This window comes from Perna viridis, chromosome 10 (genome assembly GCF_037379345.1).
Source record: "Perna viridis isolate PV_CMFRI_1.1 ecotype Kerala chromosome 10, ASM3737934v1, whole genome shotgun sequence".
Taxonomy (NCBI): Eukaryota; Metazoa; Mollusca; class Bivalvia; order Mytilida; family Mytilidae; genus Perna; species Perna viridis.
This window is the reverse complement of record NC_142454.1, coordinates 8,537,605-8,562,729: the sequence shown is the minus strand read 5'-3', so window position 1 is coordinate 8,562,729 and position 25,125 is coordinate 8,537,605. Positions and strand designations below refer to the sequence as shown.

The following is a 25,125-nucleotide window of genomic DNA, read 5'->3' as shown; positions in this document are numbered from 1 at the left end:
AATTATAGTGGGACTGCATTCTTGACACAAACAGTTATTCTGAGCATAGTAAAGCATGAAAAGTTTGCAGTTAATTTTATGTTTTTCATCATGGTCTATATTAAGCAAATATACTTCTCTATAAAGTATATTGGTAAATGATATGAACAATTCGATGATTAATGAGAATACAGTGGTAGAGTTGATCACATACACGGATCTAATTTGCATGAATCGATTACTAATATTGTCGGGTTAAAATAGATAAAGGGAACAGAAATTCGAGCGAAAGTCAAAGGAATATAATTCAAGGACAAGGAAACAGACACATACAATAAATTACGTGAAATAAACAAAATAGCAAGTTGCAAAGAAACAAAAAAGTAAATGAGCAACTAGGACTCCACTAAAAGTTTGGATCATGGAGCAAGTACACCGGCAGGGTGATCGTCTTTTGCTTTCTAGAAAGGTTTTATGCATTTATTTGTTTTTTGCAAAAACTCTGTTTCTCGAAGAAAAGAAATGTTTGTTCTTTACGTATGACGAAAAATATCTAAAAAATGGGGATGAATTCATCGTTATTGTTAAACACATCTTGAAATAAATGTTAATTGTAGTAGATTTAGTTTACAATGTATTTCAGGTTCTTTGGCGTCAAGACAAGTTAGTTTCAGTATAGGGTCGAGTGAATTTTCAGGAGAATCCGAAAAAAATGGTATGCATTTTCAACTTTATGAAATGGAGTTATATTTTGATGGGATGTAAATTTTATTATTATTTTTTTTTTTTTTTTTTATTATTATTATTTTTTTTTTTTTGATAATAAAAGTTTATAAGGTAAGCTATTAATACAAAAGTATGTAGTTTTGTAATGTATTCTCGTCCCGTTTCTTTATATTTCCTTTCATTTGTCGCAATATTCGTTCTGCACTTATGTATGAATTTTGTATATCATTACCCTCATGATATACCAATTCTCGTCAAAAGCACGCGGAGATTTTGTACCGAACTAGATTTCTTATAATTAGGGATCTGAAACAAAAATATGTTGCTGCAAGATTGAAGTCATCGCTACAAACGGTATATGGTCGTAGTTGTTATGGTGTATCTATCATCATCACGAAAACAGATTTGTTTATCGTGTCATAGTTTTCCTCTCCTTTTTGTCTATCCCGAACATGACCTTTTTAAATCAATTTGGCAATGTTTCTAGAAAAGCAAAGGACTCTAACTTTATAGATAAATCTGGTCCATGCTCTCAAGTTGTAAGGAGTCAGGGTTGCCTATTTATTTTCCTTTCTTTGTACGTATTATTTTGGTTATATCATGTCCCTTGTTGTGTGTGTCTATTTTTCTTGTCTATTCTTTTGGCTTTGAATTATTTTTTTGTGGATTGCACTCGAATCTTGGTTTCCTTGACATGTAATTTTTGTTTTACCACGTTCTTTTTTTGTATGTGTCTGTTTTCATTGTCTAGTCGTTGGCATTGGATTATGTTTTTATTACCTTTGAATCTTGATTACTGTTTTCCTGTGTTTATTTCTTGCAATTGGCTTAAAGGAGTGTCGTCGGCCCTGAAAATAAACACAGTCAAATTGGTATGGAAATCGCATTATCTATAGGTTACAGACCACCAATTCAACCAATGGGCATTTGGAACGTACGCAGAAATTACCCCTGTTCCTCATAGTGCTGTGAAAAAATTACTCATTTTATTTAAAAACTGTAAACAGTTTCTGAAAGAAAAAACATTTCTGTACATTGTATAGGTGCATTTTGCTTCTTGTGATGTAAAGCCTTATCTCCATAATGATTTCTAAAAATAACCTTATCTTGTGAAAAACACTGGGATTTCCCATGCTATTTAAAGACCCTTCACCTCCGGTGACCAGTACTGCACTGCAAGTCTGCTGTCATGCCATTCTGAGGATTGTGAGCTGACATATGTAGAATCATGCTGATATATAGTCCTCTGCAGGTTAAAGTTAAGGTAAAGTCCAGAGAAGCCATTGAATATTATGAAATTAGCATAGAAGCCTATGGGAAGTAGAATTAGTGGTTTCTAGCCTATAGTAAAATATTTATTTGTTTTGCAAATAAAGCTTTTTTCGTACTGCACCTACGAGTAACATGGAAACCTGAATTGAAAATGAAACAAAAATGTCTGAATTCTACCTTTTGGGAGACACTTGATTTCATTAGATTGTTGTTTGTTTGAGATTTTGGTCACATGCTACAACAACTTTAAATATTACAACCATAAAAACTTACGTTTCAAGACAACTTTTACCAAATATTTCTTTTGTCGAAGTATGTTCCCATTTTATCAGAATAAAAAAACTACCACTTTCAAACCTCTCCTTTTCGTAAGACTTGAATGAAAAATGCATAGAAACGATACTTCGTAGTGCCATATTTACACAATAGTGCTGGAACAGTTCTGAGTTCAGCAAAAAATTTAACATATAAAAATACATGTCTTTTAATGGGTAAGCTAAACTTTTCATTAAATGAACGAACCGGAAATCCGTATAATTGAATATACCCTTATAATCTGTTCACTTGGTGATTTTATTATTTTAGCAATAAAATTTTAATTCGCAACTTCTAAAACTGTAATTAGCAACATATATAGGGGTAATATATAAAGTCCAAAAGAAGCTGCCAACCAGGAAACTTAATGGGTATTGGATCGATAAGTCAAGACAATGCAGCACAATGAAAATTATATAAGCCTAAAGATCGGCACAACGATATCAATAAAGATGTTAATACACTATAATTAATCATATAATGAACACATTTTGTCGGTCAACAAATGATCTTGTTCAGTGGCTAAACAAACTGAGTTTATAGGAAAGTAAATGATCTGTGAACACTATCTAATCAGGTGAATACCTGCGACGAATTAAAATTTTATCGTCAGTATACAAAAATCTTGAACATTGTGTTACATGGACACGTTTTGTGCTGATCTTTAACTTTGTGTCCCTTCAAACGCTTATGAAAAGGCTGTTTGGAGGCCACAGAAGGGGCAGTGAAGCATATATATCACATTAGCCCTCTTGCAGTGCACATATCAAATATTTCATAGCCTTTCCCCGTGCTGGTGAATAATGACACAAGTGATGCATTTGTTTAGAACATTTACAAATTATGACAATAAAGTAGTTCATTTTATGTTTTATGGAAGTATATTAACATCCCTATCTTTGTCTTGTTGAGGCCACCTTTTGTATCAAATTGGTAAACTTCGATGAATCCCAGCTACACAATGTGAACATTCTACTCATAATATATGAAAATAACAACTCCCATTTTATTGCACGTTGCATTTGTTGTAACAAAAGTGGAAGTTGTCATATTTATCGTTTAATCATCCATGTTTCCTGCTTAATTGTCCCGCTGAATTCATATGTATCTTAATATCCATACGGAAATGCCACAACAGCCAATGTTTCAATATTAGCTATTTTTCAGATTGTCCGATTCTGAAACAGAAATCCCCGACGGCGTTAAAACTTCCATCTGTTTTGTCAACTATGCAGACGTTACCAAAGCAACGACAGAGTTAGTTTGGTTGCTTTTTTACTTTCTTCATAATTTGGTGTAGTTAATGTGTAGATATGAAGTAATATCTATGAATTATTTTTCATTGCTGATCTGTAGAATTTGTTTGCTATAAGTCAAAAGTTTGTTTCTTTGTTTCTTTTTACCCAAATTTAGGTACACAAAATGTATTGATTGTCAAATCACGACATTGGAATTCAATTTTTGGTTGTTGCTTATTAATCGTGTATGTACTGGATTTCTAAACTCCACAAGAATTCATACAAACGTTTCATAGCTGGATGTGCAAAATGTACCACCAAACTTTTAAAACTTTTAACTTCTATATTCACAACTGTCAAAGAGGGTCTGCAGTCCTACCACAACACTTGTTACTCCCGTAGTGGTATTAATTTAATGTGGATCCTGGAAAATTCGAAAGATTTTTTTTGGAGACAATCAGTTCAAGACTACTATCAGAATATCAGAATATAACAGCATTAAAACTTATGATTTTCCAACACTATATACTTCTATTCCCCATACCCAGTTAAAATCCCGACTTAAAAACATTATACATCGTTGTTTTTCCTAAAAAGATGGTACACTTAGATACAAATACATACTTCTTGGTAGAGATTCCTCATACTTTGTAAGAAATAATTCCGAATCATCTTCCAAATATACAGAAGATGTTTACAAAATGCTGGAATTTTAAATCGACGACATATTTGTCCAATGTGGTGGACGCGTTTTTAATCCTTTAATCTCAGTATTTGTATCGCACTAGAACTCCAACAAATAGGCTTCTAGAACAGGGTTATGTTGCTACAAGATTGAAGTCATCACTACAGAAGTTTTATGGTCGTCATCATGAACTCCTGGATTGTTATGGTGTATCCATCTGCATCATGAAAACTGATTTATTAAACGTGTTTTCCTCTCATCGTTTGTCTACCCCGGACTTTTTATGAGCAACTCGGTGGGTGTTTCTAGAAAAGCAGAGGACGCTTACCCTACCGGTGCACCTGGTCCATGCTCCCAGTTTTTAGTGGAGTCCGAGTTTCTCGTTTGCTTTTTCTACTTTGTATGTTTGATTTTAGTTACTTTGTGTTCTTTGTTGTATATGTCTGTTTTCCATATCTGGTCTTTGTCCCTGGATTGCATTCTTTTGATTACCGCTATAACCTTGGTTCCCTTGATTACTCTTTCAACAAACGGTCGGCATTCCAATGGGAACAAATTGTGCTCCTCTACTTACTGACCTATTCCTTCACTCTTATGAGGCTGACTTAATTGCTGATCTGATCCGAAAGAAAAAATATCGTTTGGCTAGATCCTTTAATCTCAGTTTCCGCTATATAGACGACGTATTATCTTTAAACAATCCTAATTTCGGGGATTTGATACATCGCATCTACCATAAAGGATATTTCAGACACTGTAAAGTCAGCCTCATATCTTGACCTACACTAAAAAAACGAAGCGTATGGAGTGTACATATCACAACTCACACGTTATGCCAGAGCTTGCAGAAACTACGCAGACTTTTTGTATCAAGGTAGAATTATAACGAATAGATTTCTTGAACAGGGTTATTTTGCTACAAGATTGAAGTCATCATTGCAGAAGTTGTATGGTCATCATTATGAACTCGTGGATCGTTACGGCGTATCCATCTACACCATGAAAAGTGATTTATTCAACGTGTCATTGTTTTTATTTCAACGTTTGTCTACTCCGGACTTGATTTTTTATGAGCAACTCGGCGGGTGTTTCTAGAAAAGCAGAGGACGCTTACCCTACCAGTCGACCTGATCCATGCTCCCAGGTTTTAATGGAATCCGAGTTGCTCATTTGCTTTTGCTACTTTGTATGTATGATTTTAGATATTTTATGTTCTTTGTTGTGTATGTCTATTTTCCATGTCTGGTCTTTGTCCTGTCCCTCGATTACATTATTTTAATTACCGCTATAACTTTGGTTCCCTTCATTATTCTTAATGAATATATTAGAATTGTTCGGCAAGCCTAATTGTGAGCCAGATATGAGATTGTTTGGGTTTTTTGTGATTTCAAATCAAAGTGAAAAAAGTAGATTTCTGGTGATGATCAAATGCAATTTAGAAATTATGAGACGAAATCCATCTTTGTGGATCCCAATGTACCTCTACCAGCTGAATGGTACAAACAGCAACTCTGAAAGCTTATTTTTGGTTTGGCCTTGGAACTAACCTTTCCACAATTTTGACTATTGGTTTCCAATCATCCTAATGGTACTAGGTATAATGGTTTTCCTAAAGCTAAATTCCAAAATCCCTTTTTCGGGACAAAAATGCATCAGCAAGATACATAAAAAAATTACTTCAAGCTCATGGATCAACAAATTTGGTATGCGACACATACCACAGACCTTACCTTTTTCACGTAGGAAACTTTTTTCGAATTTCTAAAAATATATTTGTCAGAAATCACCAATGAGTTACATTTTGTACACATTTTTTTTTCATATATAAAAAAACCGCCAGCTTAGATTTACTAGTACCGCCTTTTATCTCGTTTTTCGAAAGTTATTAAAATAACATAGTCAAGTAATAAATATTTACAAATGCTTCCCGATTGAATTTGACAACAGACAACTACTCATTAATTAAAACGAAACATATTCGAGAAAAGGGAGCGTCCTACTTAGATATCATTTACCATAATCCGCCATATCTCAACAGAAATCTTACAAGTGTTATCATATTCTTCCCTCAAAATAATGACGGCCTGATATAATATGTTTTAACTTTTTACATCTTTTTTATCAGCCAATTTTCTTTGAATTGATTTCATGTCTAGTGGGGTAACTTCTTTGCTTCTTTATTTATATAATATACGTATTTAAAGTTTATACGATTGAATACATTATTTGTATCACTGTAGGTAGCAAAACTGATAAAAGGACACATTCGACTAAGGTTTATCCATATCCTAGACCGGAACAACCTGTCCCAGAAAAGTCCTTATTGCGTGGGTCGAATTTTACATCATTCAACGAAAAATTAGACCGACAAACCGGTATGTATTTATTCTTTTAAACAGGAAGCGTCTTTAAATACTTTTATCAGCAAACAAGAAAAGGAAAAATACATCTTTGTCTATTCTTGGACAACAACATAAAAAAGTAAGGTCAAAAACAAAATTGACCAGAAATATGAATAACTTATATCATGAAATATCGTTGACATAATTAGAAAATAAAGAATTGCTTACCAATCGCTTTTTTTCTTATATTGGTCAAAACTCAAAACTTTCATGAGTTATTATCTATTAAAATCAAAGAACGCAAGGTACTTTTTGGAAATGACATGAAACAGGTTCGGCTAAAATATGTGACATCTTACTAAAACCATATAGTGAGGTAATTTATCATCTTATGGTATTTTTAGAATAATCGGTTGCAATGGAATCGCTGCTACCTGAAATGACGCTAAGAATATGGTCAGAATTCACTTAATGTGGTATTATTAATATGACACATACCTTTGAAATGTAATGCTGTAATATTGCACAACGTTTTTTTTTTCTTTTTTCAAAAGCAATCAAAATGTGTTTTCGTAGGAAAAATGCATTTGAGATTTATTTTTGGACAAAAATGTCAGCTTTTGGAGGAGTAATATTTTTTTAATGATTTAAAATTGGTGAAAAAAATCTGTTATGTTGCAAATTGAGCTCCATAGTCATGTTGGTGTCGAATTAAATAAATACATTTCTGGTAATAAAAAACCTGTTGTAAATTTGTCAAGAAGCCCTTTATTAGACAAGATGCGAAATGATGATGACAAGTCATCACTATAGACGTTTTTTATGACCGTTATCATAAACTCGTGGTTCGTTACGATGTATCCATCTGCACCATGAAATCTGATCTGTTCAACGTGTCATCGTTTTCCTTTCCTCTTTCGTCTACCCCGGCCTTGACTTTTTCTGAGCAACTTGACGGGTGTTTCTAGAAAAGCAGAGGACGTTTACCCTACTGGTGCACCTGACCCATGCTCCCAGTTTTTAGTCATTTGCTTTTATTTCTTTGAATGTATTAATTTAGTTACTTGATGTTCTTTGTTGTGCTTGTCTGTTTTCCATGTTTGCTCATCGTGACTGGATTACATTCTTTTGATTTCCACTATAATCCTGGTCTGGTTCCCTATAGTACTCTTTGTTCCACAATAAAATCATATAAAATCATTAAATAAGTGTTAGGAATTAGGGGATATGTAACGATTTTCTTAATATATGTTTTTCAGTAAATTTGAATGGAGAAACCTGTTCTTTTCATTACATTGTTTAAACCTTAAAAAAAACATAAGTCTCAACTTTGTCATTATGGCTTAATTCTGAATAAATGCACAAGGATAATACCTTTGGATAATGGTTTACCGAGTTGCTCATTTACTTTTGTTACTTTGTATGTATTATTTTAATTACGTTTAAAACACTGAATGGCCGAAAATATTCTATTTATCGATAGGTAATATTTTATTTTCGTTATTTGTATGTAAAAGAAAATACGAATATCTATATATTTTGACGTTGAAAAAGAATACTTTCAAATGACCTATTTTGTCGAGATGAGTCAACGTTATTCAACTCCACTATGACGTTACAATTTTTCACGCATGCCCTATTTTAAACTGACCCGTTATTTTTTGTGTATCAGGACCAGTACGCTGTTACAAGCATTATCAAGCTATTTACAACGAAGGAAAATATCGCAAATTACGGATGAATAAAATTATCTGGACTTCAGCTTATACTTTCAAGAAAAAAAAGACAATAGAACATAATGAAGTTTAAAAACTAGTTTATTCAAATAAGAAAATGCTATATGCTATTGCCTGGAATTGACATAAACATGTACGATTACAAGTGTGCATTCTTACAATTACTGATAATGAAAGTTACTTCGACTTGCAAAGACAGGTATATAGCTTGATCTTCATCTTCCTCCACGAAAGAGATACCAATTCACCATACAAAGATATTGTCCACAGAGAAAGCTGAATAACAACCGAGTTGCAATACCACATACTTTCGTAGTGGCATTAATTTTATGTGGGATCTTGTAAACCTAAAATCCCGCAGTATTTCAGAAATTAATTGTCTTCAATTTTTTGACTTTTCAATACTTTATGTTCAGATCCTTTGATCTCAGTTTCCGCTATATAGATGACGTATTATTTTTAAACAATTCTAATTTGTAATTTTTGGGATTTGATACATCGCATCTACCCAAAAGAACTTGAGATAAAGGATACTACAGACACTGTGAAGTCAACCCCATATCTTGACCTACACTTAGAAATCGATGGTAAAAGAAAACTATTGACCAAACTTCACGACAAACGTGATGACTTTTCATTCAAAATTTTCAACTTTCCTTTCATCTGTGGCAACATCCCCTCAGCATCTGCGTATGCAGTGTTCATATCACAACTCGTACGTTTATGCCAGAGCTTGCCGAAACTACGAAGACTTTGTATCGCGCTATAATTCTAACATATAGGCTTCTGGAAAAGGGTATGTTGCCATAAGATTGAAGTCATCACTACAGTAGTTTTATGGTCATCATCATGAACTCGTGGATCGTTACGGTGTATTTATCTACATTGAAAAACTGATTTGTTCAACGTGTCAGAAGGTTAAGTGCGCTACACAAAAAGCAGGTTTGTAGCATACTTGATATCCCCATTGATAACATTTTGTCACGTTGGAGGACCTTTTTTCGGCAAAAATTTAGCATTCCTATGTGTACTAATTGTCCTCTTCATCTAGCCGACTTGTTTTGGTATTTATACGAGACTGAGTTTCTTCAGATTCTCGTAAAGAAAAAACCTATCAAATATAGAAAATCCCTTAATTTCACGACAGATCTTTTGATGATTTATTATTCATTAACAGCCCCATTTTCTGGCAAAGGGTTACTTTCAACAATCCTCCAGAGTATCTCAGTGCTAAGATTTATGATGAAAAAGACGACTTTAGTTTTTCAATTATAAATTTATCTTCTTATCTTCATCTCTTGCATATGGTGTTTATATTTCATTTGCTACGATAAAGAAAGTTCTAACTACTATGATTTCATACAGTTCACATTGCAATTTTTTTTTTGTGAAGAACGGTGATCAGATCTTAATGTTTATCAGTAAAACGCTACACCAGCACTCCACAGTATTGAAAAACTGCCTAATTTTAGTCGTGTAATCGGATGTTTTGTAACATTCGTCACTTTAAAATATTTTCAATCATCTGTTAATCTACATATCTAGAAATAGCTCAAGCCAAGGCCTTCAGAATGCCATAAACATTTTCTGCAAAAAATTTACCCAAAACGAAGAGAGTTACCATAGAAACCATGCATAAATATGCTAAAATTTGAGAAAACGTTGATAAAGTTAGGTTTAAAAATGTCAAATTTCCCGCTAAATTTCTTAAATGTTTATTTCCTTGGAAAACCCCTTCCTCATATGGGCATCGCCGGTTAGATTTTTAGCTATTTCACTTTGTAATCCACTTATCAAATTTAGCATGGTAAAATATTGACTTACGTTCACTTTCACAATTAAGTCAACTTGTCATTGAAAAAAAGCCCCTTTAACAATGAAAATATATGAAACATTGAAAAATACTTTTAAAAGTCCCATTTTCAGAAAATGTTTTATCTACAATAGAATCTCCATTTTTAATCACTATAGCAACCACCAGTTTCCATTAATGTCATTTTTCATCCCTAGCCAAAAGTGCGAAACTAAACTATACTGAGGAGTGCTGGTTACAAGATATACCTGTTTGCAGTATAGTGCTAACTCCAACAATGTGTCTGTGACGATATTGAAACTGTCATTATAATTTGGAAGTGTTAAGGATGCTGTGGTTTATAATGCGATAACAAACTGGTTAATAATTAATGTTTTCTAAAGTACTTAAAAGTGTCAATATAAAAAAAAAATACACGTGACATTTGAATTCGTCCACACAATTATCGAAATCCCACAAACTGCGTTTATGCAAATTAGTATAATAATTCGTCAAGGAGTGATTAAGGGAACCAAGATTCGAGCGGAATATAGTAGCAAAAAGCAGAAATGGTGAAACATGCTGACTACGCAAAACGTTTTAAAGACATAAAATTTATTTTAAAAATGCAGACTAGGCAAACAATTTTAAAGACATGAACGTTATTTTTTAAAAAGCTACTTCCTGTTGGAAGGATCTAGATAAAACGCTGCAATCTTCGCCGAACCAGGAACAGTTCTTTCGATAATTTTACGAAAATTTGAATGCGTTTTGCCCTCTCCCATTTATTACTTATGAAAATTAAAACAATATCAAAGGGATAAATTGCTTGAAGTCTAATTCGTTGAAAGGGGAACCTGATACTTTTGCTTTGGACTTCGCTCGCACTAAAGGCCAATGCCTTCCTATGATTTATCTGATACCTACACAGTGTATGTAGATCATTTCTGTTTCCTGTTAATGCGTTTCGGTCATGTACTTCTATTTTTACGTATCTGTACAATCTTTCTGTCTTGAACTATCAATCATTTTTAAGCATTTTAATTTTGGTTTCTTTTCCTTTGTATTAGTATTTGTGTTCTTTGTTGTGTATGTCTGTTTTCCATGGCTGGTCTTTGTCCCTGGATTACATCCTTTTGATTACCGCTATAACCTTGGTTCCCTTGATTACTCTTTGACCTTATATATGTTCAAATACTATGTATTTTCAGGTCTGAAAAAGTATTATCGGTCAAACAGGAATCGTCGACTAGTACCACTTGGCCAGGAAATAACATCTAGGATCAGTACATCCAGAAACCAATTAAGACGAAAGTTAGGTATGCATGTTTGATTTGATGTGTTTATGGGATGATTTAGTAGACTGTGAAATATCAGTATAATTCAGGATATTTTTTGACTAAGTAATGTGAGATAAACAACTTTAGGGCAGCTCACGTTTCACGAACCAAGATAATGAAGTTTAATTGTATTGTGCTGTTGAAAAATACTCTAAATATAATACAAATGAATATCTATTAATACAGACAATAAATGTGAAAGTTGATGTCAACTTCTGTGAGTACATTATTTCTTTTTTTTCTTGAACTTTCATGCATGCTCATACGGTTAGCCAACTATATTCATGTCCTGTAATAGTATAAAACTATGTAACAACCCTTCAATAACAGTCTTTATAAAATGATGCATACGTTTATACATGCATGTAAAAACTCACAATTCACATTTATTTCTAATTCAGGAAAACTTACAAGCATCAAAAATAAACATAAAAAGTATATATATATATATATATATATATAGAAGGGTCTGAAAAATTCCCAACGATGTTAGAACTGTCAAACTGACTCGAACTCGTACCGCTGTGACATGTATGGCACCAACGCCTGCACTAAGTTTAGCGCCCTAGACCACTCGGCCAGCTAGGCTATATAAAAATATAGCTTTCGCTGGCCGGGTCATTCCTCCTCGTAGGATTAATCTAGAGCTGTAACTTAGTACACGATGTATGGTAGTATATATAAAATTTGACAGTTCTAACATCGTTGGGAATTTTTCAGACCCTTCAATACGTTTACGTTATCTTCCCTGTATCAATTTAATCCGATGGATCAAATTGATACAGGGAAGATAAAGTAAACGTATAGCAAGGACTGAAAAATACCCAAAATGCATTGTTACTTTAATGATTCATTCCATACCTATTACACGAATGTTTAGCTCTTAGATGTAGATTTTTTTAATGACACTTACACATTACATAGTACATGTAGTATAACATGTGTAACGCTAGATATTCACAATCATAAAATGGTGTACCTAAACTACATTTCCTTTGTCGACAACTGTAGTTTTCTAGGGTCTCGGGCAAAAGCGACCGAAGATAACGTTTGAAAAACATTCATTTCTATGACAATTTTTCTTCATTTCAATCTATGATGCAATCGGCACATTTTACTTAACGTGCTTTAAAATTTAATAATTTATTTATATCGGTATTGGACAAAATGCATTTGTAGGAATGAAAAGCAAATAACATTCTTATTAAATATGTCTCATAATTGAGGTTGTCTGAAGTAGACACTTTTTCTATGCGGTTATATTTGTGCAATTACAACATTACATGCAGTTTTTTTTTTTTACTTTTTAAAAGACATTTTGATAAAAGGTTGCATTTGTTAACATTAAATGTAAGTATATGTTTCATAACGAGTTAAAGTTGAATATCGCAAAATATCAACTCGATTTATTTAATTTCAACAACGTGATAACAAATGAACTTCGGCGAATTCGTTATAACGTTGGAATTACAAAAGAGAGTTGATATTTTGCGATATTCAACTTACACGAGTTATAAAGCCTTTCTTTGGAATATTTTGACCGTTTGACATTCGGCATTTGCCATGGTCGAAATTGTAGCGATATGATGTCACCTATGGTGTCCGGAGAACAACGTTAAAAACATTACAACGTCGCTTTCATCCTATTAAATATCATAGAAATGATACACATTCGCAGAACAACTAGTTTATATCACATCGTTCATTTTGTGATATCGCAAATATCTAGCCTTTCCAAGAAGTACATAAAACGACCAAATCGTAGAGCTACTACTATATTTCCTGCTTTCAACTTAAAGTATTTAAAAAAAAACAAATATACCACTATATCAAGTATATTTTGTAAAGAGAAAACCAAACAAATAAATAAAAAAAATTCGTTTCTATATGTTTCAGTTAACATGCGTTCTTTGTACGTTTTTATGTGTGTGTGTGTGTGTTTGCGTAAGGAAGAAACAATCACTCGTCAGAGCTGCACAAATAGCAATATCTTATTCTAGAAATTCGAGAACTGTTTATCATGAAATTATATTTTTGTAATTTTTAGGCTGATTTGATATAACACTAACGCAGTAACAGTTCGTAGTACTTCAATTAAACTACCAATTATTATTTTTTTTCATGATATGTTTACATTAGACTTGTCTATTCCAGATACTTCCTCCTTTAGAGTAAATAATCCAGCTTTAAAATCCTCAAATGTCAAGCATACTTCATCAAAAGACCAAACAACATATAGAGGTACGATTTTATACAATTCGGAACAAAGCGAAACTTCTGTCAAAGCGAAGTTTATAATTCATAATTCATGTCGAGTAGACTGACCTAACGTAAACAAAACAGAAAGAACATTAAGACACTAAGAAACCTAAAAATAACGATAAAAATAAATGAAAACGACCACCTCAGTCAACCAAAAAATTATAGTTATGACTATGTAAAACGGGTGAGATAACTTTCTCTTTTTTCACTAAACGACATTTTATTCAATACCAAGTTCATTAAAAAGAAATGGAACCGAGATAATCTGCATCCTTGGTGTATCGACATATAATAATTCTTTCACATTGGCAGCCGCAGAATAAATGAATTAGTTTTATTTGGGCTCTGAAATAATTCTTTGGAGTGTAATATAATTCAGTCCGCAGCATTATAAGGATTATAAGGACGTAAAAAATATCATACATAAATATGTCAGAGATACAGTTTTGAAGAACTTTTCAAAGGGCACACATCCAATTTTGTTGTTTCTACCTGAATGACGTTTCATGGAGGAAGAAGAGGAAGTATCCACTTATAAATTCGTTTCACAAAAATGTATGCATCTGTAATCTATTAAATTTCCTTTTAGAAATCAAAACATCTCAATATTGCTTATTACTCCATTGTGTACTTCTGTACAGTTCTGAATTTAACAAAATAAAAATTAGAACTGTAATAGATACATAGAAGTGAAGTAAGAACACAAATAAGATTCCATTTTCGTAGCATTTAAAATATATATTAAGATGCTTATCTGTCAAATATGAAGCCACTGAAAACACGCGAAGTGATACCTTATTAATTGTGTATACAATGACCTATTTTAAGTCTTTAAAATGGGTAATTTGTTCGATATCATTTATTATCCACCATTTTAGTGATAAAGTGAGATGACAAAATTTTTGTGTCTGAACCTAGCTCGTGTTCATTTTAAGTGTGTTATAAAAGTGAATGAAAAAGTTTGTTTAGTTATTGCACTTATCATTTATTATTATTTTATTAGATATTGCCATAAACTCAGTAGCTAGATATGATCATGGTGAAAATAATTCAACAGATTCAGCCCAGAGCGAACGTCTCACAAATCAAAGATCCTTGGAATTAAGTCGGTCTAACACTGGAGTAAGCTTTCCTGAAACAATAGGTTTGTTGATAAAAAAAAACGGCTCAGAAGGTAAAAAGAACATTTTTTTTACAAAGGATATTGGCCTATTCCAATGTCTATTAAAAATTTCAAAAGCGTTTAAGAAATCTGAACTTTGCAAGAATTATGATTGAGGAAAAGAAAAATAAATAATTCCAAAAATTGCAAAACCTGCGTCCTGTTCATTTTTTCTTTTAAGTTCAACACTTTGTGTCTGGACTTTCCAAATAGTTTTTGACATTTTTTTTTTATTCTTAAAAAATATGTCAATATAAACCTGCAAGATGGTAATATTGTGTTGTTTTTTTAAATTGTAATTAAATAATGGAAAAAGATTTTACAGCATGATTGACGGGATATATGCATAAAGAATTCTTGATTTTGTTGTTGTTGTTGTGTGTGTGTGTGTGTGTGTGTGTGTGTGTGTGTGTGTGTGTGTGTGTGTGTGTGTGTGTGTGTGTCGAACTGTTTGTATTTTGAAAATGTGTAATGATATCTCAATCAGAAGTTTCCTTTTTGGAATTTTACATTTATTTTATTTGTTGAGAGACAATAAAGTACGTTTCTTTGGCAGGGCAGGGGTTTGTTCTGCCTTTGATAGTATTACACTACAGTTTTATGGTGGTCATAAAAAATTGTTTCGAAGCTATTCATAGATATGACATGAAACTTTGTGTTAGATTTCACGTCTTACCATCTGACAACCCACACTTATTGTCTCTTTATTACTTTTTAATGAACAAAATACCAGGAAAAGTGCACTAAAAACATTACTGTTTAATCTTAGCAATATACAGGAATAAATCATTTATATACAAGTAAACACTTCACCTCAATTAATAATCATATGATGAAATTGGTGCTTTTGAGAATAAAAAAAAACACATGAAATTCTACATCAAGTCAAAACATTTTATAGTTTTCTTTGTGTTAGTCTTAATCATGTTTACAGACTTTATAGCTGATCTGTTCCGAAAGAACGAATATCGTTTGGCCTTAAATCTCAGTTTCCGCTGTATAGAAATACGTATTATCTTTAAACAATCCTAATTTCGGGGATTTGATATATCGCATCTAATGAGCTTAAGATAAAGGATATCGATAGTAAAACACTGTGAAGTCAGCCTCATATTTTGACCTGCACTTATAGATCGATGGTAATAGAAAACTACTGACCAAACTTTACGAAAAACATGATGACTTTTCATTCAGAATTGTCAACTTTCCTTTCATCTGTGGCAACATCAGTTCAGACACCTGTATATGGAGTTTCCATATAACAGCTCATACGTTACGCAAGAGCTTTCCGTAACTACGCAGATTTTTTGTGTCGCGCTAGACTGCTTATAATTGGGCTTCTGAAACAGGGTTATGTTGCTACAAGTCATCACTACAAAGGTTTTATGGCCGTCATCATGAACTCGTGAATCGTTTACGATGTATCCATCTGCATAAGGAAAACTGATTTGTTGAACATGTCATAGTTTTCCTTTCCTCTATCGTCTACCCTGAACTTGACATGTATGAACAGCTCGGCGGGTGTTTCTAGAAAAGCAGAGGATGTCTACCCTACCGGTGCACCTGGTCCATGCTCCGAGTTGGTAGTTGAGTCCGAGTTGCTCATTTACTTTTGTTACTTTGTATATATTAATTAGTTACATATTTTCCATGTCCGGTTTTTGTCCCTGGATTACATTCTTTTGATTTCCGCTAGAATCTTGGTTACTGGTTACATTGATTACTCTTCCAAAGGATCTGGTCATTGACAAAATTAATTTTTTCTTACCATCTATAAGACGCTGAAATTAAAATCACTTCCGAAACACATTATCTTATCCTCAGTTTGTGTGTGGTTCTAGCCAATCATTTTTCTTTTTGTTTGACGAAGGTTGTTATATTTCGACCATTTAAGTACTAGAATTGGAAGTGGGGTAAACCTTTTATTAATCTTTGAATATTTGGATCGTGGAAGGGAAGGGAAGCGGAGTAACCTTTTCATTGATCTTTGACCATTTAGTTACTGGGATGAACAGCGGAATTTTCGTTACACTGTGCTTACAATTTTATTCTAGTTCAGTTCTTTTTGTCGCCTGTCTTTTTTTTTTTTTTTTGTCTGTTTTGGTTTTTTTTTCTGTTCCTAATTTTGTTTTGATTTAACTCTCTTTAATTCTGAGTTCTTTCAACTTTTTCATGTTTTTTTTTTTTAATTCTACCAATGTAAATGATTTAAAGTTGGACATACTGTGAAAGTACTTTTATTCCACGGTGCCAATTTTCGTGGTTTAAAGAAAATATTAGTTCGTAGATTCTTGAATTCGTGGATTTGACCATACAAATGAATGAAAAATTTCCTTTTCATTGAGAACCAAGTTTTTTGCTTTACCCAGCCCATGTAAACCACGAAAAATTGTACCCACGAACAATAATACTTTCAAAGTATTTTATTTTCTGGAAATACCAGTGCTTTTACTTATTAAAAAACAAACAATTTTGTTAATCATGCATGTTGTTGTTATCAAATAAATATGTAATGTTTCTTTCATGCTCTTTTTTCAGTGAGTATTTCAAGTAACAAGACAATTGTTGGTGGAACACATATTAGTAAGTTGAAGGACCTTGGACAAGAAATATCAAGCTAATTAGTTCTTCACGAATAAGGTTAAGAAAAGTGTGAAAATTGAACTGTTTTGTCAAATTGATTGTTGAAATCGTTTTCTTATACAAATTTGGCAAACAAACACTGAGAACTCAAGTTTATTTCAATTACAATAAGCGACATGTATTTGCAAGCAACACATTTTGAAGTACTGGATCTTAAAAAGATCTGAATACAAAAAAAACCTTATGTTTAATTTCAGGTTTAACGAAGGAACAGACTAAAAATATATCTGGTGAGAACAGTTAACGGTAAATGGCATTGGTATAAGGTTCTTTTGTATGGTGGGGTATTTTGAAAGAATAAGGGTTTCAACCAATAAGCCACTTATTACTAAATAGAATAGAAAATAAATCTATTATTCCGCATTTTAAAGAACACTTTTCTGGTCGTGGATAGATTTAAAAAGAACAAAAATTTAAGACAAAACAAACAACAGAAAATCACAAGAAACCAAGAGGGCTAAAATTATAATCAATACTTGTTTTGGTTACTTGCAAAGTATACGTGTTTTGCAATGAACTAGGACATATAGCATTGCATCAGTTATATTTAGGCATAAATCTCACATGAAGTCCCACCTTTAACACTACTAAAGGGTAAATAAGGGATCAAAGATACGAGCAGAAATGAAAGAAATAAACCAAGGATAAGAACCAGACGGTTAAGTAGACGAAGACATTAAATAATTAAAATAACACGAACACGGAAAAAAGCAAATGAGCAACCCGGGCTCAACTATAAACTGAGAGCAAGGACCAGGCTACTGGCAGTGTTTGTGTCTTCCATTTTTTTTTCTAGAAACGACCCGCCGAGTTGCTCATAAAATATGACGTTCGGGTCAGACGAAACATGAAAGGACGACTTTGATAGCCACTTTGAAGAAATCGTTTCTCATTGATCAGATGGATACACCATACCGAACCACAAGTTAATGATGACGACCATATCGATGCTATGTACAAAATCCCCGAATCTAGGATTGTTTAAAGATAATACGCCATCTATATTGAGGTAACTGGAATTAAAGGGTCTGTCTTATCGATGTCACTTCCTTTGGATCACATAAGCTATAAAATCAGCATCATAAGAGTGGCAGAATAGATCACAAGTAGCGGATCACAATTTTCTCCCTTTTGAATGTCGACCGTATGTTGAAAAAATGCGTCCCCCACACCGGACAAATATGTAGTCGCAAAAAAACGTTATGACGTGACTGTAAGGACCGCTTTTGAATGGAGAATTTTTGCAGGAAAAGTCAGGTGGTTCAGTTTAGAAATCCTGAATTTCAGTATCCTGCAATACCCTATTATAGTTGAATGGTGACATTATCCGCGATAAGTTTGTACAGATAATTATCATATACAGAGAATAGGTATCAGGGCAAAATACACAGAACAAGTACAGATAGATATAAAATAATCCTTAAAAGTATACATAGGTATTTTCTTTATACACCGCCAAGATTACTTGTTTCCATTAATAGCCTCCTTCCTTTAATATTTGTAACCTTTTTGAAAATTGTTTTGGCAATTTATGACTATTCCAATGGGCATAGTTTGTGCCCTCTTGCTCATCTTATCGAATGTATTAATGAAAAATAATTGTCATATTTTCATCAACGAAAACGAGCTACTTTTAAACTCATCGTAATACGTGAAATTTCGTCGATGTTCATATTTTAAGTATACAAGTTCATAAAATAAAACTTACCAAACACAAAAAGATCAACAAAATGTCAAAATGTGCAATAAAAATGAGCCAAGTGATCGATTAACCAAGCCTTGGTCGGACCACATAAATGTCAAAAGTGCAGTTTGACAAGATGACAAAATTGTACATCCAAATTTATATGGTATGTCAATGAATATGTATATTTTTCAAAAAGTGCTGCGGAAAGTGTAAAAAATCTACATGGAAGATACACAAGAGGCTCCAATGAGCCTGAATTGCTCACCTGGTTGAATTTTGTCTTTCAAAGGCAATAAATTTAACAAGAAGTTGTCAAACAATTCTGACTCAAGAAAGACTTTGGAGGACTTATCATAAGGATCATTTCAGCAATTGAAAGTTTCTTTCTATCTGTCATCGTTTTCAATAAAACATTTTTCCTATTGAAGGGCGATAACTCTTACAAGTAGTCGACTGACAACTTTTATGCCCGAAGACTTTTGTAGTCCTAACAATAAGGATCATTTCAGCTATTGGCAGAATTTAGTTAAACCTAACGGTTTTGAAGATAAATACGAAAAACTACTGTCTGACCCCTATGTTTTATTTTTAGTAACGATGGCCATGTTTTTCGACGGATAACAAATCCCCACATCTGTTCTAAGCAGGATACCATTGGGAACATTCATACCAAGTTTAGTTTTAATTGGTAAAGTAGTGTCAGGGGAGATGATTTTTAAAAAAATAACATTAAAAATAGCAAAAAGCATTGACAAGGGCCATAACTCCAACATGGCTTAACGGATTAAAACGAAAATTTGACCGCAGATAGATCTCATCATGTTGAACACTTTTATCCAGTCAGAATTTAACTAAACTAAATGGTTGTGGAGATATATGCGAAAAACTACTATCTAACCCCTATGTTATATTTTTAGTAACAGTGGCCATGTTTTTCAACAGGTCAAAAATCTGCAGGTCATTTCTATGCAGGATGCCCCAAGGAACATTCATACCAAGTTTGGTTTCAATTGGTCAAGTAGTATTAGAGGAGAAGAGTTTTAAAGAATTGTTAACGACGACGGACACCAAATGATGCAATAGCTCACATGGTCTTCGGCCAGGTGAGCTAAAATGGCTCGTAACTTGCTTGTGATGAGATATTTTTGCGTTTTCTTGTATTTCAACGAACATTAAAACAAAACGCTACCGATAGATAACTTCCCGCAGCAGTTTTCATGTAAAATAAAATATGTTCTTTGAAATGAAGTATTAATAAAATAAATCGATATAACGCATGCCACTGCACTTTTGCATTTTCTAAACCATATAACTTTTCACATAACGAAGACATTGAAACAAGCGCACTGGCGACCTGAGACACGTTGACATGTGCCGGTTATGTGTGAGTAACCGATTTACTTGCGATAGCAGACTACGCTTTGAGTTTCTTATATTTTGGAAAATAAAAAACATTTTTCAATGAATATTGTAGTTTATTTATAATGTAATTTGCAGAAAAGTCAATAACAGTGTTAAAGATATCTCCTTTTTCTGCTGAACAAAACATAGTCACCCCCCTTTGTATGGTATCTTAGAAAATATTCCATATCCAACAATTTCTTGGCAATATTTCCTTTCATTCAAAATTTGTTATGACTTGACATTCTCCTAAATCTGCATAAATGAATACAGAAAGTTTTTAAGATAATTAAAGTATGTAACAGCTTAGCATTTGGTGTAAATGTGATATGTTCAAGACATTGCATTACTGTACATGTACAATTTGAACTCTCTTAAGTTTTTGTTTTATAAGGAACAAGGAGTATCATCATAGCTATTTGAAGTTGATGAAAAATTTGACAACTAAGAAGAGACAACATTGTGGTGCTTCTGCTCCATACAAAAACAAATTAGTTATATACTAATTCAAAATGCAATTTGATAGAGATTTTGACATAGCCCCCCCCACACACACACACTCACACACACAAATACACTTCACCATGGTACCAAATGAAGTATCATCATTCAAGGAATACATGTATATAAAATAACTTAAATGGGTAACATAGTTAGCTTTATTTAGCTATATGTCTGTACATCACTACATCAGTATCTGTTTTAAAAGATGCTAGGGCTAAGTGTTTATAAATGTACATGTATATTTGTGCAATAATTCAGCGATTTCATCTTATATAATATGGCTATGATCAAGGTCTGTTTTATAGTTCATAGTTACACATGTATGAATAACAGGAAGGATCATGCTTCTTCAAATTTAAAAGATACAACTTACCCAAACATAGATAATTGATTTATTGGTAACATGCAAGATTCAGAATTCGTCGATGATTGAAGTGTCATATCTCGGTAAATGCAAACATGACGTCTCATATGTTTACTACAGGTGCTCTAAAACATCTAAGTTAGAGACATCAGATCCTTTAGTTTCACCAATAAATATTTTGACGATGTCATCAACGGTCCTAAATATGGAGAATAACCTCAATTCATTTATCTGCAAAACACTGCACTGTAGAATCCATGCTATTTGCGATTTATTTTACCTGATTACACTTAAGGCTGTTTGTTTTATGAATTCATCGCTTTGCGATTATCGACCAAAACCTCGACATAATGTAAGTCACTACTAAATCATACTTTTTGCCCATAGGGTCAAATATTAAAGAAGAACACATCTTTATACCTTGCTTAAGTTTATGAAATAAAATTATAAATTATAACATGAAGTAACGTCGCTTCTTTTTAAATCATACTCCGTTATGATTCTTCTAAAAATATGTATTTCGGAAATTATCATCAACTTATTAATGAAAACCAATCTATGTGATTTACATTCTTCCGAAAATATTATAAAGCAATGGTATCAATAATTTTCATATTTTTTAAGAGGGGTATAAGATTATAATAACAATCGTATGGGCAACACGGCGGGTGTTTCTAGAAAAGCAGAGGACGCTTACCTCACCGATGCACCTGGTCCATGCTTCCATATTTTTAGTGGAGCCCGAGTTGCTTTTTTTTACTTTTGTTACTTTGAATGTATTATTTTAGTTACTTTATATTCTTTGTTGTGTTTGTCTGTTTTCCATGTCTTTTCTTTGTCCCTGGATTACATTCTTTTGATTCCCGCTAGAATCTTGGTTCCATTGATTACTCTTGAAATAGATTTTATAAAAACTTGTGAAACTGGTCTGGAGCTGGTAAGTCAGATTAATGCTAGTATTTGTGCATTTATGTAACGTAAAATCATTTTTTGTTTCTGTTTTAACAAGAGGTTGTTGTCTCTTTTCATTCTCGTTGTAATTTGTACAGAATGTTGAATTATTTTATAGTAATATTATACATTTTCATATTAAAACAAAAACAAAATAAAAAGTATACAGTATAGTATCTACATATTAGTCTTGCTCAGATGAATGTCTAGCCCTGATGTAACAAACCACAAGTTATTCACTTGGTAATGAAAACAACTGAGTGCAGAAAAAACGACAGTGATACAATATTTTTCCGTCCCTTTGAATGGTTCCATGTAAATGGGAGAGTATCATACGATTATTTTAAACAAGTTTCTACAGTGCAAAGTTTGTTGTTTAACGCTATGTCAACACAAGAGTTAGACTGGTCCATTTAACAAAATAAGTGTGACCTAGTCATAACCTTATTCATTCAAATTGATATCTTCTTGCTAAGGGAAATTATTCAGTGACTGAAAAATAGTATGATGGCACTTAATTAAAACTGTGGCTATAAATTTCTTAAAGTTCAATAAATATTCGAACACTTTTGTATCAATCTACCATAAAAGATGATTGGTTTTCATTCAAGATGATGACAATATTGAATTTTCGTTGTATGCCAAATACAATATTTACAAATGTCTGCATTTCAGATTTAACGGAGTCTATTCTTATACAACAGAAGGCAAAAAATACTTTTGCAAGGACGAAGTGTTTTGACGAAGCAATGCGGAAAATTAAAGGAAGTAACAAAGTTATTCTCCTATCGAATTTCGGGGAGGGTCGCACGTCACTGGGGAACGAAATTTTGATGGAATTAAATATGAGCAATGCTGAGGAGTATAAACAAAAACAACCAATTATTATCAGAAATGCAAGCGAATGGAGGTTGACAGTTAACCCTTGTTATGATACAGCCGTGTTTTTGGATGATGTTTTCGGAAAAACTGTGTTAAGCAAGGATTTAGTACGGGAATGGGAAGCCATTTTACCAGATATGCATGCCTGCATAAATGATGTTAGTTCATCCGTCTTTCTTATAATTGCAATAAACAAATATATTTTCCATGCAATCAAAGATAAATTATGTGTATTTGATTTGTTTTTCAATATGCAGTCATTTATCGTTGACCTTTCTAAATATGACAGGGAAGACAGAGAACTTATTCTCACAAAGCATTGCAAGAATCCGAAATCCAGTTTTTTCAAGTATGAAATAGTACCTGATGTAAGCAGAGACACTGAAACTGGATCATTTATTCCGATCAAAAGAAAAGATATACAGGAAATACTTGAAATTTCTAATCCAGTAGCTTTTCCCTCATGCTGCTCGCTTTATATAAACAATGAAAAAGGTCACATGCAAGGATCAGAATTATTTAAGAACCCCGTTGAAATTCTTTGTCCATACATCGAAGACATTTGCGACTCGGACAAAATCACTTTTCTTCTATTGACGTTAATTTTGTTTTCAGAGACTGAATCATTACCTGTAGACTTTTACAACAAAAAATCATATGTATCATTAATTAAAGAAATTGCCAACATGCATTCAATGCCTAACGCTGAATGGCTTCCTGGAAAGTTGGAAGAAAAGTTGAATAAAATTCAAAGTGTGTTTATTGATGACGTCGGTGGGATGCTACATTTTAAGTCTAACGCAGTTCGGGATTCAGTTGGGAAGGTTTTTGGAAAACAACAAATAAAACACTTAATTGAGAATATCCGTTTTGAGCTGTTAGTCACACTGACTTCTTTTAATGAGACCAGCAATAAGAAGATTTACGTTAAAGACTGTTACCTCAACCCTTTAGTGGACAGATTTGTTCATGAAATAGGTAAATTGTCTTGTGTCTCAGGAATTAAAAGGAACATAGAATTGATTGCTGGCAGTGAAGTTATAATGGAGGAATCATTTAGAAAAAAATTCGTTTATCATTTAACACGACTTGGTAACTATAAGACAATTATTCAATGCAAAGACAGTAATGAATCAATGAACTTAATATCTACATTGTTTCAACATGAACAATATAGAGCTTATTCTGAATTGGTAACAGAACTTTTGAGACAAAAGCCTATTATAGACACAATTTGTTGTCGTCAAAGTCGTCAAGAACCACTTTGGTTTGTAAAAGAGTTGCATCGTTCATTTGAATATGCTATTGACAACAACCACCAATACGCATGCTCAATTTTACATACTATGTATAAAAGCCTCATGCCAGAAAGATTGTTGCTAGCATATGGCAGAATAAATATAGATACGTAGACTTTTGTCGTTTCAGAGCACGTGTACGTCGTATAAGCCGCGTGATTTGTCTTCTAATTTTAAGCAGATAACCTACAAAATTACTGTTGCTGGTGAAAACACCCTGTCTTTTCCTTATTCCTTAGAAAACATGATAGGAATTTGCAGGAGTGAATATATTAAACATTTGATAGGGAACAGGATTTGAAACCCAAATTCCACTTAATCACAATGTTAAATGTCTTTTAATGCCTATATTACCAAAGTAATCAATATTGGATTATTGACGAAACCGTATTTTTTGTGATATATAAAAATCAAAAATGTCTTTATTATAAGTCAAATGTGTGTGTCCTATTACTTATCACCAAAATATATTGGAAATTATTACAGAAGTAATTTCAGACCCTTTTCAAACGTTTTCAGAATTCCGATTTATACTTAAGTATTCTT

General features: G+C 32.8%; 1 protein-coding gene across 7 annotated transcripts in view; it reads left to right on the top strand.

The window, feature by feature from the left end:
- The window catches only part of LOC148604400 (uncharacterized), a 34,223-nt gene extending 9,529 nt beyond the window's left edge, over positions 1–24,694 (top strand). For 4 of the 7 annotated variants that reach the window (XM_088548595.1, XM_088548598.1, XM_088548596.1 and 1 more), the window contains 9 exons: positions 623–694; positions 3,460–3,549; positions 6,456–6,590; positions 11,297–11,404; positions 13,580–13,666; positions 14,691–14,831; positions 17,388–17,432; positions 17,690–17,722; positions 23,075–24,694. In XM_088548595.1, coding sequence (XP_088404721.1) covers positions 623–694; positions 3,460–3,549; positions 6,456–6,590; positions 11,297–11,404; positions 13,580–13,666; positions 14,691–14,831; positions 17,388–17,432; positions 17,690–17,722; positions 23,075–24,693 — 2,330 coding nt within the window. In that variant the 3' untranslated portion in view covers position 24,694. Of the gene's footprint in view, positions 1–622; positions 695–3,448; positions 3,550–5,108; positions 5,402–6,455; positions 6,591–11,296; positions 11,405–13,579; positions 13,667–14,690; positions 14,832–17,387; positions 17,433–17,689; positions 17,723–23,074 lie in introns of those variants that run through there. The other 3 variants (XM_088548600.1, XM_088548601.1, XM_088548599.1) reach the window with 2 other exon arrangements.
- The last annotated feature ends 431 nt before the right edge of the window (positions 24,695–25,125 follow it).